General features: G+C 46.8%; 1 protein-coding gene across 4 annotated transcripts in view; it reads left to right on the forward strand.

Moving 5' to 3' along the window:
- FARS2 (phenylalanyl-tRNA synthetase 2, mitochondrial) overlaps nucleotides 1–19,105 on the forward strand; it is a 453,696-nt gene that overhangs the window by 253,337 nt on the left and 181,254 nt on the right. For all 4 annotated transcript variants that reach the window (XM_061194789.1, XM_061194791.1, XM_061194790.1 and 1 more), the window contains one exon: nucleotides 1,898–2,049. In XM_061194789.1, the coding sequence (XP_061050772.1) occupies nucleotides 1,898–2,049 (152 nt within the window). The remainder of the gene's footprint in view (nucleotides 1–1,897; nucleotides 2,050–19,105) is intronic.

The following is a 19,105-nucleotide window of genomic DNA, read 5'->3' on the forward strand; positions in this document are numbered from 1 at the left end:
CCAAGATAAATGCAGGCCCGGCCTCATCAGAACCGCCGGGATAAAGGTGAAGCCCTTCCACGCTGCCAGGGAGAAATGACAGATTCCCTGCGCAGAAGCAGCTCCGACCGACAGCAGACTTGTCGTCATTGCTAACGGGTACAGAGAAGTATTTTCCAAGCGCTGAGGGGAGACAACAGTAAACCTACAATTTTGTGCTTTGCCAGGTGATTCACGAGCGGGGGTTTCAGCCGTGTCAGTTCTGAGAGTTTGCGTCCCACATGCTTTCACTGGAAAAAAAAAAAACGATGAAAAGATATTCACGTGCAAGAAGAGAAGGGAGAGAGGGGAAGTTTCAGGAGCTGTGAAAGGCCTCCGGTTCGACCCTGCTTGCAAGTTCGCAAGGAACCAGCCACCATTACTTTAAACTTGTTCCCACTTGTTAGCTTGAACTAGGTTTGTAGTGCAATGGTCTGGGTTTTTCTCCTTGGTTTTTATGTATTTACCGTAACACATACCATGTATTTTTTAACGTCTTGGGGCCTGGACTCTGGCTGACTGCGCCATCACGTTGACGCTGTTCTCGGGTTCCTGACACCAGTGCGCAGTCGGGTCCCTCCTCCCATGTCTGTCATCGAAGAGGCGACTTCATGCTAATTCTTGGCAACCCCTGCCTCTTATCGAATACCCCTGAATTTCCACGCTCCTTAAGTAGAAAAGGAAAAGCGCTGTGTAACCACCCAACTGCCACCATCTCGCAATGTTACATTAACCCGCGTATTATTTATCACAGCATCTTGACTCCAAGAAAACAGGGTGTTTTTCAGGAGCTGTGGTGCTTTGTCAGGAGCACCTGGGTGGTAGCTTTATTATGTTCGTTTGAAATGTGTGTTCTGAACCAATGCTTTTGACAACTTTATTAATATTTCAAGTTGAATAATCATTTATGTTTGAGTACTTGGTTCTTCAGAGGTTTTGCCATTTAAAAAGTTTTATATTTTTCTAATCAGTGATTCACCAGGGGGTTTACAGTGATATCAGGCTTGGTATAAATCAGTTTATAAACTTGTTCTCCTAACAGATTGGCAGATATTTCCTTAGTTGTATGGATTTCATAGTTATATAATGAAACGTTTAATGAAACATTTTTTATTGTGGCGGTAACTTACAGACTTACATAACATCACAGCTATCTGTATATATGTGTGTGTATGTAATATATAAATATGTATTTGTGATGTACATGTTTAAGCCATGTAAACAAATGTGGTAACTTCTAAAAATATCTAATTTTAAATATGTATCTAATATAATGAACTAGTTAGTGAGCCCCAATAAACTGGAAAAAATGGGATAAAATGGGGGAATGGCTACCTTTGTGTCTATCACATCCTTAGAAGCATAATTTGAAAAATAACCCCCTATATAATTAATAATTAGAAGTACTCCCTTAATAATTAGAAATACTAACAAATAATAACATGACTAATTGAAATATCAATTTTGACAAGCCCTTACTTATTTCTCTATTAAAACGGCTTCCTGAAAGTATCACAGAAGTTAATGAATTGCTTGTAATTAAATGTGAACTTTTCTCCTCTAGTATTCAAATGGAAAAAAAGTGAAATATGATATATTCAAATTGCTTTATACTAAATTGAACATTAATGGCAATGTGAGTATAATATATGGTAATGTTACACATGAGAGTGATAAGAATCTATAATATTCATAATGAAATTTGCTAATTTTGAATATTGACTTATCTTTTAAGTTCATTTTGTTCCTGAAAATTCAAGTGCTGAAATAATGTCTTGCCAGCATTTTCTAACTAGCCCACGTGAAACTGCCATGAAAAACTTAAACGTTGTCATCCAACTAACAAATCAATCTCTTTTTTCTTCTCTCATTTTGTTAGCCTCTCAGCAAATACCCTGCTGTGATCAATGACATCTCATTCTGGTTACCTCGCGAGAATTACACAGAGAACGATTTCTATGACTTAGTCCGAACAATTGGAGGAGACCTGGTGGAAAAAGTTGATCTTATAGACAAGTTTGAACATCCAAAGTAAGTAAGAAACTTTCTGAGTTTATCCTTTTTTATTTCCATGTGGCAAATGGCATGTGGAAGTATGTAAAAAAATTTTGCTGCAACCTATTGCATAAGAGACAAATATATTCTGAATTTATAGTGAATATTCAGCATACTGGAAAACTCTTTTATATCAGTACTTTCTGAAAATCTTTCTAAAATACATTTTTAATCTTTCCTGCCTTAGTAGACAAAGGATATGAAACAGAAGGTTTTAAATATTTTGGAGCTTTTTGGTATTGTTTTGGGAAGTGATCTCTTACCACATCACATTCCAAGTACCAAGGAAATGAGGCAGAAAGAGCAGTTTGTGGAGAAAAAGCTGTTTTGTTAGTCTCTCACTGAATATTTATTAAGCGCTTAGCACACGCCAAGACCTGTATTACGTTCCAGGAGTTAAATGTGAATCTAGAAGTGTGCTCAAGGACTCGGGGAAACGATATCCCCTGAGCTCTTGCGTGTTTCTCTGTTTATACTTAAATGACAGCTTGGCTGGTTATAAAATCCTTGGCTCGCCCATTTTTTGGTGAGGGTCTTGTAAGTGTTGCTCAGTTGTCTTCTCAAGTTTAACTTGAGTTAAAGAAATCTGAGGCCGGGCTTGATTGTTTTCCTCTTCTTCCTAAAAGATTCTTTATCTTTAAAGTTTAATAACCATAGCAGGATCCCTCTCAGTGTTGACCTGCTCTCCCTGGTGTGTAAATCCTTGTCTCCCTCTGATCAGATTTGGCTCTGCCTGGGTCTTAGGGAAGTTTTCTTGAACCATATCCATGAGGATCTCTTCTGGCCCCTCCCTTGGGGATCCAGACATGCGTGCCCCGCCCCTCTGTATCTGACTCCTCGGCCTGCTGCTGTTTTCTATCTAATGTTTTAAAACTCTCTCTCCCGCCACTTCCTTTTGGGTGCTTCCCCATCGTTACCCTCTCTGCCCACCTCCCCGCCCCGGGTCTTCTGTGGTCTCTTCTTGCCCACACTCCATTTCCATCTTCAGTTACTTTGTTTCCCCTCCTTTTCTGAGTTCTTCAAGCTCGCATTTCAATTCTCCCTGTTTTCTTCCTGTTTCTTCCCGGAGTCATTTCTGCTTTGTGATTTTTCCTTCTTAAACAAATTGCTTCGTTTGGTTTTTAAAATTCACTGCAAAATATTTGGCCAGAAGTTTCATGTGCTCCAAAGGCAACATTTTTCTGTGACTTCCCCGTCCGTAAGTTTTTCTGCCATTTTTCTTATCTTTTTTTCTATATTTTGGTTGATGCATCAGCGGTGTGCGTGTGATTGCCTTTTTGTCACTCGTATTTGAATGCATTGGATTTTCGGAACCAGCTCTTTGCACAAGGTTGAGGGCTGAGGTGGGGCTGGCATGGTGGGAGGGGCTAAGGCCGTCATTCAGGACTGCTGTTTTCACAACTGTAAGGCATTTTTTTCCCTCCACTGCCAAAAACCAACCTCTCTTTAAATGTGGCTCATTCATCTCTTAGGTTCTTTGTGTAGGTCTGCCTCCTGCCCCAAATCTGCACTTGTTACACACAGATTTACCTTTGTTTACCCCAGTTTTGACCCTTGTTGGTGATGTAGACTTTGCACTTTAAACTGGAACCCTTGGCTCTGAGGAAGTATTTATGCTGGTTTTTTCTGAGATCTGCCTATCTGTTCCTTCTCTTCACTTCCTCCCATTTGGCTTTTACTTGGTTTCAGCTGCTTTGGCAGATTTTAAATATATTTTGGAGCTTGCAGATGATATCTGTCTGCTAACTTTACAGAAAATAGACTCTATGGGGTAGCCCGGGGCCCTGGCACAGTGGAGAACCTGCCCAGCGCCTGTACTGTCTTACAAAGGGGCTAGGATGGCAGTAAGGTTCCTGTGGCAGAGATTCCTAGTTATCTCTCAACATCCCACCCCCCGTTATAAAAATACATAACTTTGATTTTTATCTAACCAACCTAGCCAACTAAAAGTCTACACTTCTGAGCTTCCTCTATAACAAAGTGTATCTGTGTAGCTGAGTTTAGCCAGTGATTTATAAGTAGAAGTTTTTAGTGGCATTTCCAGAAGTTTCTTTAAAAACTGGGTTGAGGCTGTCCTTTACCTTTCTTCTACCTGGATGTGGATGTAACAGCTGGTACCTTGGCAGCCATTCTGGACCATGGTGTCACCTTGGCAGTGGAAGCTGTGTGTGGGGAACAACAGCACAGAAGTTGCCTGGGTCTCTGACACTGGGGAGTCGATTCAGTTGTAGACTTTCACAAGAGAGAGAAGTATCTTGTTTAAGCCACTATTTTTCAGATCTTCATTACGGACAACCAAAGGTAAACCTTGCTCTGACAGCCCTGAGGAAAAGGACACACTTGAGGAAAATAATACATTATTTAGTAATGGTGGCGCACTGCGTACTGACGCTCAGGAAATATCTAGGGCAGGGGGTGGCAGACTTTTTCTGTTGAAGGCCAGATGGTAAATACAAGGGGCAGGCCATAAACAAATTTACCCACTGATTCTTGAGTGCCTGTGTTATAGGAAACGTTGGCTTCACTGGGGGCACAAGGCAAGATCCCAGTTCTTATGGAGCCAAATAACATAGGAGAAATGAACTTAGCAATAAAAAACATAAGGTACAATAAGCTTGGTTAAACCTAATCAAGACCTGCCTGCTCTCTTGCACATAATTGATGCTCAGTAACTTTCATCGACTTGAAATGAGAGGCCCGTGTCTAGGGCTGTAGATTCAGAGGGAAGAGGCCATCGGTCTGGGGAGAGTTACCCAGGAGCCAGGATAGCGGGCCCTGTGTGTCTGTCTCCTCTCTGACACCTTGTGAATGACACGTCCCCAGTCCTGATTGTGATTGTGAGTCAGCGCTCTTTAGTGGAAACGTTCAGTTTCTGTAAAAACAACTCTGGGTTGTTAGGCTGTTTTGTTGCCAGGACAGAGTCCCTCATGGTGGCCTCTTCAGGACAGAGGGGATTTATTTAGGATACACCTGAGTGAGGGCTGGAAAGCTACTCAGAACTGAGGCAGGTCTGAGACCAGAGACCTCCTGCATCTGGGCCCCTGGCTCTGTCCCTGTCCTCACCCCTCCTGGCCAGTGTCTGCGTCCTCCATCCCCTCCGCCACCCCCCACCCCAAGTTACACACACATTCACGTCTCCTCCCCTTGCTGCCTTGGCCAAAGTCTTTTCTGGCCCATCCCCTCCATTGTCCCAGTACCAGTTCTGGGAGGAAGCAGCCTAATTAACTGAGCAAACCGTCATCCCCCTTGTAGGGCAGAGCCCTTTGCACCAGGCTGCTTCCTGAGGTCTGGGCAGGCTGTGGACAAGCCACTGTTGGTTCAAGAGCCCGTTGTTGGTCTAGTCAGGGGCCACCATAAACCGCCCGGCCCTGCTTTCTGGACACGAAGCCAGAGGCCGAGCATCTTCAGCCAGAAGGGTTCACTGGACAGTTTTCAGAACAAACACGGGAGCACTGCCTTCCTTCTCCCCGTGTGGGACTCGGTACTGGCTCCTGCCTGCTGGCCCAGTCATGTCTTTTACTCTTCATTTGCTCTTAACCTTCTCCAGACTGTTCCACTTGAGGGACACACCTTGGGGGCTGAGGGCACAGTAACTCCCTCCACCCTCCCTCAGTGTTTATATTAATGGAAGGAGGCTCACTGCCTGATGCTTGGTGGATACTTAATAATCCTCCTTCATTCCTTGGAGGAGCTTTTATTAGATGACTAGGAATGGCTTATGGCATTGGAGGGGGAGGCGGTGTAGTCTGATGGAAAGAGCTCAGGGTTCAGAGTCAGAAGCCTTGATTCCTGACCCCTCATATCCTAGATGTCTGGTACAGGGACTCCCTGAGCCTCAGCGTCCCCACCTACCAACTTAGATGAGCACGAATGTCGTCTTGAAGTGGCAGCCGCAAACATAAGATGAGCCTATCTATGTGAATGCTTTGAAAATCGCACAGAGTTCTAAAAAAGTTGCTGGGTGTTAGAGTATACATCAGTAACTTTCACGGTCAACCTGTGTTGTTTTTTTAAAATAAAGAATGACCTCAGTAGAGCGAGTCAGCTGGGGTTTGGCAGTCAATACAGATGATGGGGAAGCTCTGATACTAGAGGGAAGAGGATGAGACTTCACATAACGCTGTCATCTGAAACGGTGCCTGGTCTTCCTGCAACTTGAGGAGTAAATTTTTAATCAGAACAAAATAAAAATACTTTGTGCAGTGGCATAGACGCCGGCCAGCAGGGCTCTGTAGTCCACAGGACCATTCTCTGGGTTGTATGTTGGGAAAATGCTACGGGCAGTGGCAGGTGGACTGACGTCTCTGGTCTGCATCTCTGGTCTTGTTTCTTTAGACAGAGCCGAGTAAGTGCACTTATTGGAACTAAAAGGTTGGCCAGCAATGAGAAGCCAACTCCAGTGAATCTTGGGAGAGCTCGTCAGAAATTGTCCCCTTGAAACTGACAGTGTGCGGTACCAAGGAGACGGCATAAGAACTCTCCTGTCTCCTTGCTCTTCCTTCATTTTTATTGCAAGGCTGGTGGCATGAGTATCAGAACTTCTATTGTTGTGGTTCAGACAGCCTGGAAGGCAGTTCTAAGAAGACTATTTTTGGCCTGATATTTCTTTTTCCCGATCCCGTCCCTTCCCTCCTTCCCCAAGCCTTCTTTTTAAAGCAGCCCACGAGGTGTGCGCTTTATAGTGATCACAGAGCAGCCGTGCTGGCCACCAGCATGAGACGCATTAAAACACAATTAGTTCAGTCCCCAAACTCCCTGTCCTGCCTTGTCCCCCGGGACCTCGCCATTTGCGGAAGGATTCTTCGGGATTACCCGCAGGCTGCCCAGGTCCCAGAGGAGCAGGTCTGCACAGAGGAGGGAGGGAGGGAGCCGAGCACCTGCTTGATGCTGGTGAGGCTGGGCCAGAGGCCAGGCGCCCGGTGAACTGCGTCCTCAGTGACCTGCTGTGTCACTGCACACCTCTGTGGAAACTAACCAGGAAGCCCCTCTTTCCTCTTGAACTTGCAGTGAGCAGTTTTCCGGGGGTCCTCTGGCCGTGTCTCCGCTTGGCATCTGTGTCCCTTTTTGTAGTGTGGAGACTGCACGCCCTCTTTCCAAGATGCCAGGTGAGGGTACCTCACGCCCCTTGATGGTGGCCTGTCCGTCCTCACGGTGCCGATCAGAGGGAAGCAAGTGAGGACGAGCACCGAGGGCAGTTGCGCGGGGACGGGAAGTCTCCGATCTGCTGGCAGAAATGGGATAGGGAGCCCACCATTTGGGGCAATTATGAGAGAGGCTTTCAGTCATTTTGGGTCTTCAGAGTTTTTAACCCAGTTCGCAGGGTCACTTCTCTCCACGGGCTGCCACCCAAATGTACGCCCAGAGACAGCCAGGGGAGTCAGCCCTCGCCCGCCCTCCCTCACCGTCTGTCCCCGTGTCTGTCACCTCATTCTTCACAGCCCACGGAGGCTTGGCCCCGAATGTACTGCAGCCCTCAGAGTTAGTCGTGTTGTCCTAGCGACCCAGAGACGCATGAATCCAAATACGGCCGGACGCTGTACGGCCTCAGAATTGCACATAGCATCCCCACACAGCTGTGCTCATTAGAGAGTTGGGGGCCGAGTCTCTACAGGTGGGCCTGCATTTGTAAGGATGTCTCAGGGGCATACAGGTGAGGCCTGTTTGGGACAGTCTTCAAAACTTCAGGGCTCTGAGCGGCAGAGGTGCCCTGGTGGACCTGGGCCTCACCTGGCTGGTGTCCTGAGCAAGAGTCGAGCCTTCTCTGCCACCAGCGCCTCTGGGCTCCAGCATCACGCAGTCCGGGGCCGCGACTCACACTGCGAGCCGGCGGGGGCGGCACCGTGCAGCCGCCCCAGTATCTCCTGGGCGACTTATTTTCCTTAACTTGGTCAAGCTGAGGCTCAAGCAGCAGCCAGGAGGTGTACCAAAGAAGGCAGGGGGCGGCCCCGTGTGGGATGAGGGGTCCCTCCAGGGGGAAGGACCAGCGATGTACACAGGTGGGCCCAGTGGTACCCACCGTCTAGGGTGCCTGTCTTTAGGGACTTGGTAGAGGGCCAAGCAGTCAGTAGCACGGGAAGGTGTGAGGCGGGGCAGACAGGCCGTCCCAGAGGAGCCAGGCTTCGCGGCAGCCATCCAGCCGCCAGTGGAGTGGAGCCCGGCTCAGGCTGTCTCGGAGGACCGTGGGGGCCACTTCCTGGGGTGCGAGCCCCGGCCGTTGAGGCACGGTCACCGGCAGGACTGCCTGGATGGTCTGCTGGGAGCTGCTGGCCCAGGGCTCCTGCTGGTCTCCCCCTCAGAGTTGGGATCGGGTTCCGAGTCAGAACGAGGCAGAATCTGAGACCCGGTGTTGGGGAAACGTGGGGAGCGGTGAAGTTAGAAAACCCAGGAGAGCAGCAGGTCCTTAACAGGAGCGTCCTTCTGTGCTTGTTGTGTTTTGTTTTAATAGTCCATAGCTTCTCTGTGGTCTGTTTATTCAAGTGTAGCTAGGGGCCAGGGAGGGTGTTATCATCGTGGGAATTTGATCCGGGTCTAGTGAGGAAAGAGCAAGGTGGAATGTTCTGTGAGATTTACACAAGGAGAGAAGGGCGCCTCAAGGCAACGTGGTACAAGGAGGGCATCCCCGTCTCAGTGGGGCCGCTCGTGACGGTGAGAGGACGAGTCAGACACCGAGGACGTGAACGAAGGAACCTCTGTTCCGATGTCACGGTGGTCACCACCCACCTGCTCGCACGGGTCTCCGTCTCCAGCAGAGCCCCTCAGGTCACTGAGGGCGTCTCGTGTGTGTTCACCAACAACCCTACTCCACTGAACGTGGCGATGACCCTCATCAGGTCCCCAGGGTTCCCGGCCGGGCATCGCCGGTCCTGCTGCTTCCCCAGCAGACACGCTGTTGAGCTTCGGCGCCCCCGTGGTGTCCTGTGTGTTCCAGGCTTGTGCACAGCTGAGTCAGGTCATGCTTGTCACCTCTGCCTGAGCCCCATCTTCCCACCTGCCTCGTAGGGCCCCTCCCGCACATCCTCCCCTTCGCTTTTCCCTTCAGGTAACACATCAAACAAAGGCTGGGGATTCCAGGTCGGACCTGGCGAAGTCTCGTTTACACTAACATCTTTTCCATGCGAGCGCTGTTCAGAAACGAGGACAAAATCAGCAGAATGCCAGTTGCCTTACGTAACTATTTTGTAAGATGTCTCACGTGTGTACTGTTTCTCAGAGGAGAAAGCACACCTCACAAAAGTGTTTGGGTTCTGTGTTTGACAGGTGTGGCCACTTTTCTTAGCCTTCACTTGCTCCTGAAAGAAAGTGACAGTAGTGAGATGAGGAGAGAGGAAACTAGTAATGAAAATTAAGCAGGTGAAATATTTGTACAAGAGATGGCAGCCGTGGTCTAGACATTTACACAGAAGTTTACTGGAATAAATAATCACTTACCCCAGCTTTCATTAAATATGGTAATTTCTCCTAGGTCATCTGTCCAGTCATGCACCCAGGATGCAGTTTTTGAAATTCTGTGGTGATGGTAGAATGAGTATTTCTAACACATTCTTCTGTTTTAGCAATTGCCATATTGCATTGCATTTATTCATTTTTCTACCCTTGCACTGTGAATTAGTGTCAAGCACTGGGTCTTGAACTTTCTACTATCTTTGGGTTTTAGAACATAGTAACCACACTCAATTAAAAAATCTTAGTGGATGAATGATGAAGAAAAAGAAAGAAAATTCATACGTTAGGTCATGTTTTCTCAGGATATAACAGACATCCCTTTCCATGTAGACCAAAAAGACACCCCAGTTGGTAACATTTTCTGGTCGAGTGACCGGAATTCTTTCCTATCAGTTATGATGGTTTCTTAGGAGAGAAAAGTGGGGTGAGGACTGATACGTAGAAACAGGAATTAGGTTTCAGTAAGTTGGGTTCTGAGTAAACGGCTGGTTTAAAAATAGTGCAGTTTGGACCAAATGTTCAGATAGAGAAAAGGAAGGAAAGAAAAGGGGGAAAAGGTGTTTTTAAGAAGGTTGGTCGTATCCTATATAAAATATATTTTAAAGCTCTGAGCTCCCAGGATCAGGAAACTGGGGGTGTTGGAAGTATGCAAATTATCCATGGTTACCTAGAAAACCCTTTTCTGATTGGAAGAGGGGAGATCACAAGGCAGGATAGAAATTCAAGGAATCAAATTATAACATGTTTATATGTATGTTTGTTTGCCACAAGATGAGGAGTGAGGAAAATTTTTGAAGGAAGGTAACATGAAAGGAAGAAAAAAGCTGTCTGCACAGGGAAGGCAGAGAAGCTTTCGATCTCCTGAAAGTGGAGTTTCCAAACCCGTATGCACCGAAGCTATCCTGTCCAGAGTCACAGGAGTAATGGACCCTGGCATCCTTTTCTGGAAGCAGCTTCCTCCCCACGTGTATGCAGCGTTGATAGGGCAGCTTCCACACCGGTCCGGTAGGTCTCTGCCCCTTGGTCCAGCTGACTGGTCCAGGGGTGAGCACCTAACAAAGCTGGGCAAATGGGCCTCTTCTCGGTCTTGTTTAGGTGGAAAACCAAAGAGGGGTTTTAAGCTGTAAGTGATCTTCCTGCCATCTCTGGCCATGTTTCCCGAGGTGAGCAGAGAGAGAGGGAAGGAAGTGGCAGAGTAGAGACGGGAGGTGGAGGGAAGACGCTGGCAAGGCGGAGTTCCCCGTCCCGCCGTGGGCTGGGGCCCAGCTGCACCAGCCCTTCCCTCAGTCCTTCCTCAGACTCCGTAAGCCAGTGCAACTCCCTGGTCCTTTAAGCTCTTGGGACGTGGGCTTCCATTCCTGGAGACCAAATGAGTTCCAGTCGCTTTGGGCCCTGGAAGAGGGCAAGAAGGCAGAGGAAACAGGCTGAAGCCATCAGCTTCCTTGTCAGAGAACTTGGAGCAGCGCGGAGATAAGCTGCAGCTGGCCTTGGTCTCCAGATGTCTCTATTCGGTATGAGTTTTAAATGGTTCTTTTCCTCTGAGCTGGAGTGGCTAAAAATTAATGTTCTCTTGGTGTGACGCACTCGTTCCAGGGAACATGCATTGCACACTTACCCTGGGGGAGGCACCGTGCTATCTGTGATACTCATCGCCCGGAAATACCGAAACGGTGTTTAGAAATGGGCTCCTGTCCTCCAGGCGCTCACAGTCTGAAAGGAGGTCGGTGCAGATAGATATTCGCAGTCAGGGTGCAGCCAGAGGCCTTGGATGAGCGATGCACCACCGAGATTTCAAAGAAGGGCAGCGCCTTACTTGGCCTTAAATGCTCAAGAAACTTTTACAGATCATGGTTCAGCTGAATCTTGGAGGCAAACAGGACTTAGATATAGAAGGGGCCAAGGCCGAGCAGGCAGCTTGCGCAAAGACAGGAAGACAGAGATGGGAGAGGAGTTCAGAGTGGCTGGCGTGCAGGCACACGGGGGTGAGGATGAACCGAGAGTTTGCAAGGGGTCAGATCGTAAAGGCCTTGAATTCCCTTATAAAAACGTGGACTTATCTGGTGGAGCATGTGGGGAGTCACTGAGCTGGTTCAGCTATTTGCAGTTTACAAAGGATTATCTGTCTTGCCTGTGGCAACCGTGTTGGCCAGGGGTGAGGTTGGTCGTAGGAAAAGATGTAGAAGCACACGTGTGCAGTCTGAGTGAGAGAAGATGCGTTCTCGCCGAGACGGTGGCAGGAGCCTTGTGGGAAGAAGCTGGTTGGTGGGGGAGATATTTAGGAGTTAGGATCGCTGGGAAAGGTGGGCTGTTGCAGGGAGAGAGCACGGGCGCAGAAGGAAATACAGCTCCCAGGACCTGGACCCATGTGACTAGGAGGATGGAGGTTGATGATGCCATAGGGAGCAGGTGGGGGGAGCAGTCTTTGGTGGAGATTATTTGATTCCTTTGAGCTTCTTGGCTTGAGGTGGGGCACACAGGAAAGTTGACCTAAGAGCCCCCGAGGGGGGGGCCAGGATTAGAATACATCCTCGGGAGTTGGAGCACCGGGCGTGACTGGGACCCCAGAAAGTTCTAGAACAGGAGAAGAGGTGGATGAGAAGAGAGCCCCGGGGAAGGCTTAGGGCATGGGAGAGAGAGAGAGAGCAAGGGAGGGGCTCAGCAGGGTGACCCAGGACATCCAGGTGGAGGAGTGCGGTGATGGGGTCCAGCCAGCGGGCACCAAGGCCACACGGATTGGCCTTTAGAAAGTTCAGTTCTAGAAAGTACTTTGGATGATCGTATTTCTTCCCCTTTCCTCCCGTTGTGGCTTCACTTACATTTATTCCACAAATGTTAGTAATTAGAGAATGCTTGATTTCATGGATATACACCGAGGGTTGATGTATTACAGAGCAAACAAGATGTCCCAACTCTGCCACCTAGACCTGCCTCTTCAGAGCTGTGTGTCTGGCAGTTTTCACTTGGAGTGATGCTGTAGGGAAGTTTCACTTTTCCGTCCCTGACCTGTTTCTGTTTTCCCTCCCTGTATGGTTCATTTAAAGGACGGACTAAGACAGCTGGAGGACCTCCTCCAGGCTCTCTGAAAAGCACGAGTCGCACAGATGTGGTGATTAGAGACCAGCGCCGCAGCGCAGGGGCGGCCCACTTAACACAAGCCTCACTAGATTCATTCATGGCGTGTAGCCGATGTATCAACTCAGGAAAGGATGGGGCCTGAAAATTAGGACCTAAACATATGAATAGGATTTAGGATTTAAGCGATACTTTGATCAGCATTTCTTAAAATGGCACATGGGGGACACACTCCTTAATATCACATATACTTCCCGTTGGTTTTGTGTGGCAGGGGTCTGTTCACCCGCTGGGGGTGGTTGCAGCCCCCCTGGGGGACAGAAGTGCCGTACAGTCCAACGCAGGCGCAGTTCTAGAGGTCAGACCTGACCTCCACTCACCTCTCAGCCCAAAAACAGCCTTCCCGAAATGAGAGGAAGCAAGCAAGGAAAGCAGCGTGAGGAACATATTGCAAGGAAAACAGAGAAGACTTGCTTATATTTAGAATGTTATTTTTCTGACCTAGATTAAATCAATGGATACCTATACATTGCACTTACTTCTCCGTTTCAGGATTCCTCTTGCAAGAGAACCTATTTAAATATGAATCCCAAATAATGTTATCTCATGTCTGATGCAGGAATGTATCTGGCAATATTAAGCAGATCAAACTCCTGAGAAGCCTAGTCTGAATAGAAGCTATTCTTGGCATTGTTTAAGTAAAGGAGATCAATAGAGATATTCAAGACGGAAAAGTCCTAATAGTTAGTAGGAAACCAAAATTCAAGGTCTCTCCAACCTTCAAAGCAGAGCAAGTGTTTCTCAGGAAACGAACTTGTCTTAGAGATTTCAGCGGGGCCCCCGGACAGTGGTGCCCCCTCCTTCACGCTCCACACCTGGTGTGCACCCCCCTCCCTGCCTGGACATCACCCTGCAGGCAGCTTTGCCTGGCCAGTGGCTGGACCAGGTGCCGGTTGAAATTGGACTCTGTAACAATGACCCAATTTACACATTTATATATTGTAATCACACTTTAACTATTTTATTTTAATTTTAATATCAGATTATTCTTTTTTTTTTTTTGATTTGGACCATTTTTAAAGTCTTTATTGAATTTGTTACAATATTGCTTCTGTTTTATGTTTTGGTTTTTTTGCCACGAGGCATGTGGGATCTTAGCTCCCGGATCAGGGATCGAACCCGCACCCCCTACACTGGAAGGCAAAGTCCTAACCACTGGACCGCCAGGGAAGTCCCTGTTTAACTATTTTAAATAATACTTTTACTTAGGTTTCCTGCTTGCAATACAAGGGGGATTTTTTTTGTTTGTTTTAGCTCATGCTGTGATGTAAAAATGGCAGGGCAGTTGTTGTACTCATAATTGCAAATTTGTTTAATTAAAATTACATTCAGTTGTGCTGACACACTTCTAAGCAACTGAAAAATAGCTATTATGATCTGTTGGTATGCTGCCTTGAGTGGCTATTAATTTTAGTTAGAAGGAGGGTTTAGTTCTTTATCATCCCCAAACGTGAACATTACAGTTTGAGTGAAACAGTATCAATAATTTTAAACCTTTATATTTGTTTATCAGTTGGGCCTTTGCATTATGTTTTTAAAATCAGTTTCTCACCCTATCGCCCAATAAAGATAAGGAAGTTTTATCTGTTAAGTTTCACATGGGAGTGTTCTATGGAAAAATAGATCCAAACAGTCCATAGCAGATGTAAGGGGAGCCTGTCTTCACAAGTGTTACTTGCTCTCCTGAGATTGGGTCATGGTTTCTGGAGCTCAGTTGACCTGCAGTGGCTACATGATGTGGTCTTGTCATATTCTGTCTTATTTCTTAATAAGTCCTGGCAGGAATGGACTACGTCATCACTCGGGGCTGGCGGGCCTTCATGGAGCAGTGCACTGGCCCTGGAGGCTGCCCCAGGTTCAGGTCCTGGCTTTGTCACCTGGTGGCCGTGGGACTTTGAGCAAGTTGCTTTCTCTCTCTGAGTTTCTTTGTCTTTACAATGGAATTAAGGTTAGAACCTACCTTAAAGGTTATTTTGCAGGGCCTGGCACCTACATATACAGAATTAACTACTGTTGGTGGTGGTGATAAGATCCTAGTGGTGAGTTTCTTCTGGGAGAAACTAATTGTAATTGAATGTAAGCCCTAACTACACACGAAGAACAGCAAAGCTTCCAGCTAGAAGGTTTGCGTGTCATGTTTACCATAGTTAAGCTCATAGTCAAAAGAGGCGTACAGCTGCTTGATGATAATAAACAACAAAGTCGCTTTCTTGAGGTCTAATTGTTTTGGAGAGGAAGAGGAGAAAAGAAGGTAGAGGATATTTTGAAAGAAAAGAAGTGTGATGGGGTTTAAGATCTGAGAAGGAATTGTTTTAACACCTTAAGAAAAGGTTGCAATGTACTTTTTTTTTCTGAGCACAATAAATGTTTTAGGATGTAGGCGGGTTTGATATTATTGGTAGAGGAAATGGGAAGAAACAACAGAATTGGACTTTGCAGCCAGCACGTCTGTTTGCAGGGCGCTATCTCATGGGACTTCCATTCTGGACAGGCCCTGCGTCTGTGTTTCTCAGGGTTTTGATTCTGGCCAGAAGTCTACCCCGTAGAGTCTGAATTCCACAGGGATCCTGCACAGGACAGCCCTATTCTGATCTGGAATTCAGTGAGCAGCTGATTTGATGGTATAAGTGATTACCAAATAGTTGCTCTCAGTGTCCATGAAACAGGGGAGATCAGTCATTCTTAGGAGATGACGCTATTTTGCCATCATCTATTGGTGTTTTAAAATCTATCTCATGGTAAAATAATTTCCAAAGCACATCGACCATTAGATGTCTTTTAAAAATAGCATTGTTACACTAATTTACAAAAAGCATTGTGGCCTGAGCACAAGACTTATTCAGGAGCCCCGAGGGCACGGGGCGCAGCCTGCAGCGGCCCGTGCCCTGCAGGATAAAGTCGTACTTCCTCAAGGCGTTTCTCTAGGGTCCCTGTGCCATCAGTCGATGGACTGTCAGTGCTCTCACCCAGCTTCTCTCTCATCTGGACGAGCCACTGGTTCATCACCTAAAAACTTGGTGTCATAACCCTGCCTTAAAAGCAGCATTGTAAAGTCTAAAATGAAATGAAGTTCGTAAAAGTACATCCAAATATTCTTTAAAGCAGAATGATTGAATTTTTAATTTTAACACGTGTCCTTCAGCCGTCTTTGTGGCTGCGGACATATTACCAGTGCCTGGTGCTCTGTATGTCTTGTCCTGTCATGGGAGTTATCATGTAATGTAACCAGAAGCCATATTGTTCTCAGTCATTATTTGGAATTTGCATATGAAATGTTACGATGTTTGTACTCTGCACTTAACTCCTGAAGATTTGCACTCATCTGGGAATCCCATCAGGTGTATTCAGAATATCTTTGGGGATTTTCAGGAATGAAAAGTAGATTGATTCTTCTTGCTTAGGTAGAGTGAACTGGTTCAGAGTTTATCAGACCGTTTGCATAAATGCCCCGTAGGAAACTCTGGGGTGCCTGGGAAAGGCCACATTGTCTTGTAAATTGGGGAATCAGACCTACCTTCCTCTCTTCTTTACTAGACATCTGGTTCTTTATTTGCAAATGGTTCAGTGAGAACAGTGCCCGTGAGGCCCCTGAGGCCCCTGAGGTGTAGGGCCTTGAGAAGGTGTCTGTGTACTTGCAGATTTCACTGACTGACAGGCAGGGTCCTTGAGAACCAGCCTGTCACTCACCATTACCGACGTGGTCGGCGCCCCTACACTGGTGTCTGCAGCTGCCCATTTGCTGCTTCAGGTCTGGGCGTCTGGCTCGAACACGGAGGTCTTCGAAGGCTCACCTGCTTTCTTCTCCTCGTCCTGAGCAGAGTGCCCGAGGGTCACGTACTTCCCTAAGGTACGGTGTCTCTAATCAACAGTCAGCTCTCAAATACTCTGGTGGGTTTTGAATAATCCTTTTTTTTTTTTAAATCATGCTCCATTTTGCTGCTATCTGCTTCACTCTTGGACTAAGTTTTTAAAGGTTGTATCCCCAAGGTAATGTTGAACTTGTTCATGAGTATGTGTCTTTCAAGTCTCTTTTTCCTATAATCCTATGTGGGCAATTTAATTAGGGGGGGTGTGTGTGTGTGTGTGTGCGCGCACGTGCACACGCAGACGCAGGGACTATGGAGTACCTGTTCTGTATGAGCTACTGTATTATATGCTGGTACGGTGGGAGGACTGAGGCTCAGAGAGTCTAAGTCACTGGCCTGAGGTCACACAGCTGTTAAGTGGTCATGGCAAGACTTAAAGAAGACACAGCAGCTCCCACTTTGCTTCAGATCATGCAGAACCATCAAATCAAATCTGGGCATTGGCCGTCTCCCACCCCTCCCCCGCATCGGATGAAACACCTGAATCTTATTTTTCCAGGTCATTGTAATAGACCCGAGGCCTGGCTTGCTCACATAGTAACTAACAATGGAGGTTTCATGCAGAGGCTTCTAACAGCAGAGGCTTCATGACCAGAGCGGCTGGGGACAGGCCGACTCCTCTTCCTGTTGGGAGGAGCGTTGTGAGGAGGGCAAACAGCCCTTTCAGAAGATTGTCCTTATTTTCCAAACCCCATTCTTCTCCCTGGTGCTCTCCTTACTCGCAGTGGTGTGTCATCACAGAGTCACGAGCAGGAGGCACACCAGCAGCTCCGTCCCACAGGGGTCTCTGCAACTGAGCTGTCCGTTGTATTTTGCATGTCAACAGTCTAAGGACAGCACACTCCCAGGCTCTGTTCCCTAGATGTCAAGGGCAGGGAATGAAACGCAGGACTGATGGTACCCAGGGAACTAATACAGAAGATGCTTCCCTATCCACCGTGGTTATCTGTGGGTCACCACACACACCAAGCCTGGGTTACCAGGTACCAGAGTTCAAATACACAGGCTGCCAGGCAAACACCTCCACAATGCAACTCAAGGATGACTTTCTTTAGGGACCCTTTCATGATACCCCTGTCCTCTGAGGAGAGCTGTTCATCTTTGGTGTGCATTGTACCTACATGTCTGTCACTAACACTGTGTTGCACTTAGCGTTTTCATGTCTCTCTCACTAGACTAGACCCTCGAGGGCTGGAATCTTGTCTTCTTGGTCTGTCATCCTCAGCGCTTACCATAATGATTGGACATTTAGTAAATATCCATTAAATGAATAAAAGTCCCTTAGCCAAAGTCTTATGCTAATACTATCAATACATGCATACGCATGTGTATAAATGCATATGTGTGGATGGATTATAACATGCATATATATAATACATATTTTAGACACCTGCATAGAAAACTATAAATGTAGAACAGTACAGGCTTAAGCTTGAACTATAATTGATCCAGGACAATCCCATGTATAGCGTGCTCCTGAATCGTGTAAATCCCTGATACGACTCTCTTTTTAAGTCACTTGTCCATTGTTTAAGCTTTCTGATTGTTCAGAGTAAGGACTACTGATGGTTTACTCCAAGATAAAACTTTTATTCTGAAAAAAATATTTTCACTTTAAAAACCTTTTGGAATGTCTGAGATCATTCTTTCCCCATCTAAAGCAGTAACTGAGGGTTGATGTAATATATCCTGTGTTTGCCCCTGTGTGTGGAATCTAACCTAGCACCTCTGGAAGAAGAATGGAAGAGGGTTCTTTTAAATGTCAAAAAAAAAAAAAAATAGAACTTCCTCCTGTGCAACTCTCTCCACCTTCTGTCTGACCTTGGATGCCTGCTCTCCAGGACGAGATGAGAGAGTAATTTGCACAGCTGTAAACAACGCAAAGGAAGCCGGCTTTGGGATGCATTGTGCTGTGTGGGTGTTTGCCATTGAGTCCAGCGTACTGGAGGGCAGCACAGAAGGATGGGGCCCGTGGTAAACTCACCAGACGCATCCAACCCTCCACAGCCCAGTTTACATCTTCAGAAGTCTCTCTGTGTCCTCGTGATACTCTCACCCGGCAGCCTTGATGGGCACATTCACTCTGGCTCTGGTGGGGTCTGGCCCTGCAACACAGAGCGTCTTGACCTGAGCATGGCTTCATCCCAGAGAGATGGGATCGAAGAAAATGCCATTATGAGCTCAGAACATGAGCTTCAGTAAAAAAAAAAAAAAAAGTGGCTTTTTAAAGAAATATTTTAGGCTAATTAAGGAAATAAATAGCTCCACTCTAAGAAAAACTCTTAACTCCCTTATGATCTACCTTCACGCACACAAAAATTTTCTTCCAGGAGGAGGGAGCAAATGTACGTGGGTGAGACAAAGAACCAAAATAATAATCCAGCTTTGATCAAAACCCCTTGTTACAGCGTTCCCTCTGAAAATGATTTCTATTCAATGAGTGCTGCCACAGCGCTTACATGTGTTTCACTCTGAGCTGTGATTAGAAACAAGATGTGAGATCAGAGGGGCAGAAAAGGAAGATAAGAAGGAAAAATCTAACCTAGGTGCTGAAATCAGCCCAGGCTGTGGGATGTTTCATAAGCACGGAG

This window comes from Eubalaena glacialis, chromosome 7 (assembly GCF_028564815.1).
Source record: "Eubalaena glacialis isolate mEubGla1 chromosome 7, mEubGla1.1.hap2.+ XY, whole genome shotgun sequence".
Lineage (NCBI taxonomy): Eukaryota > Metazoa > Chordata > Mammalia > Artiodactyla > Balaenidae > Eubalaena > Eubalaena glacialis.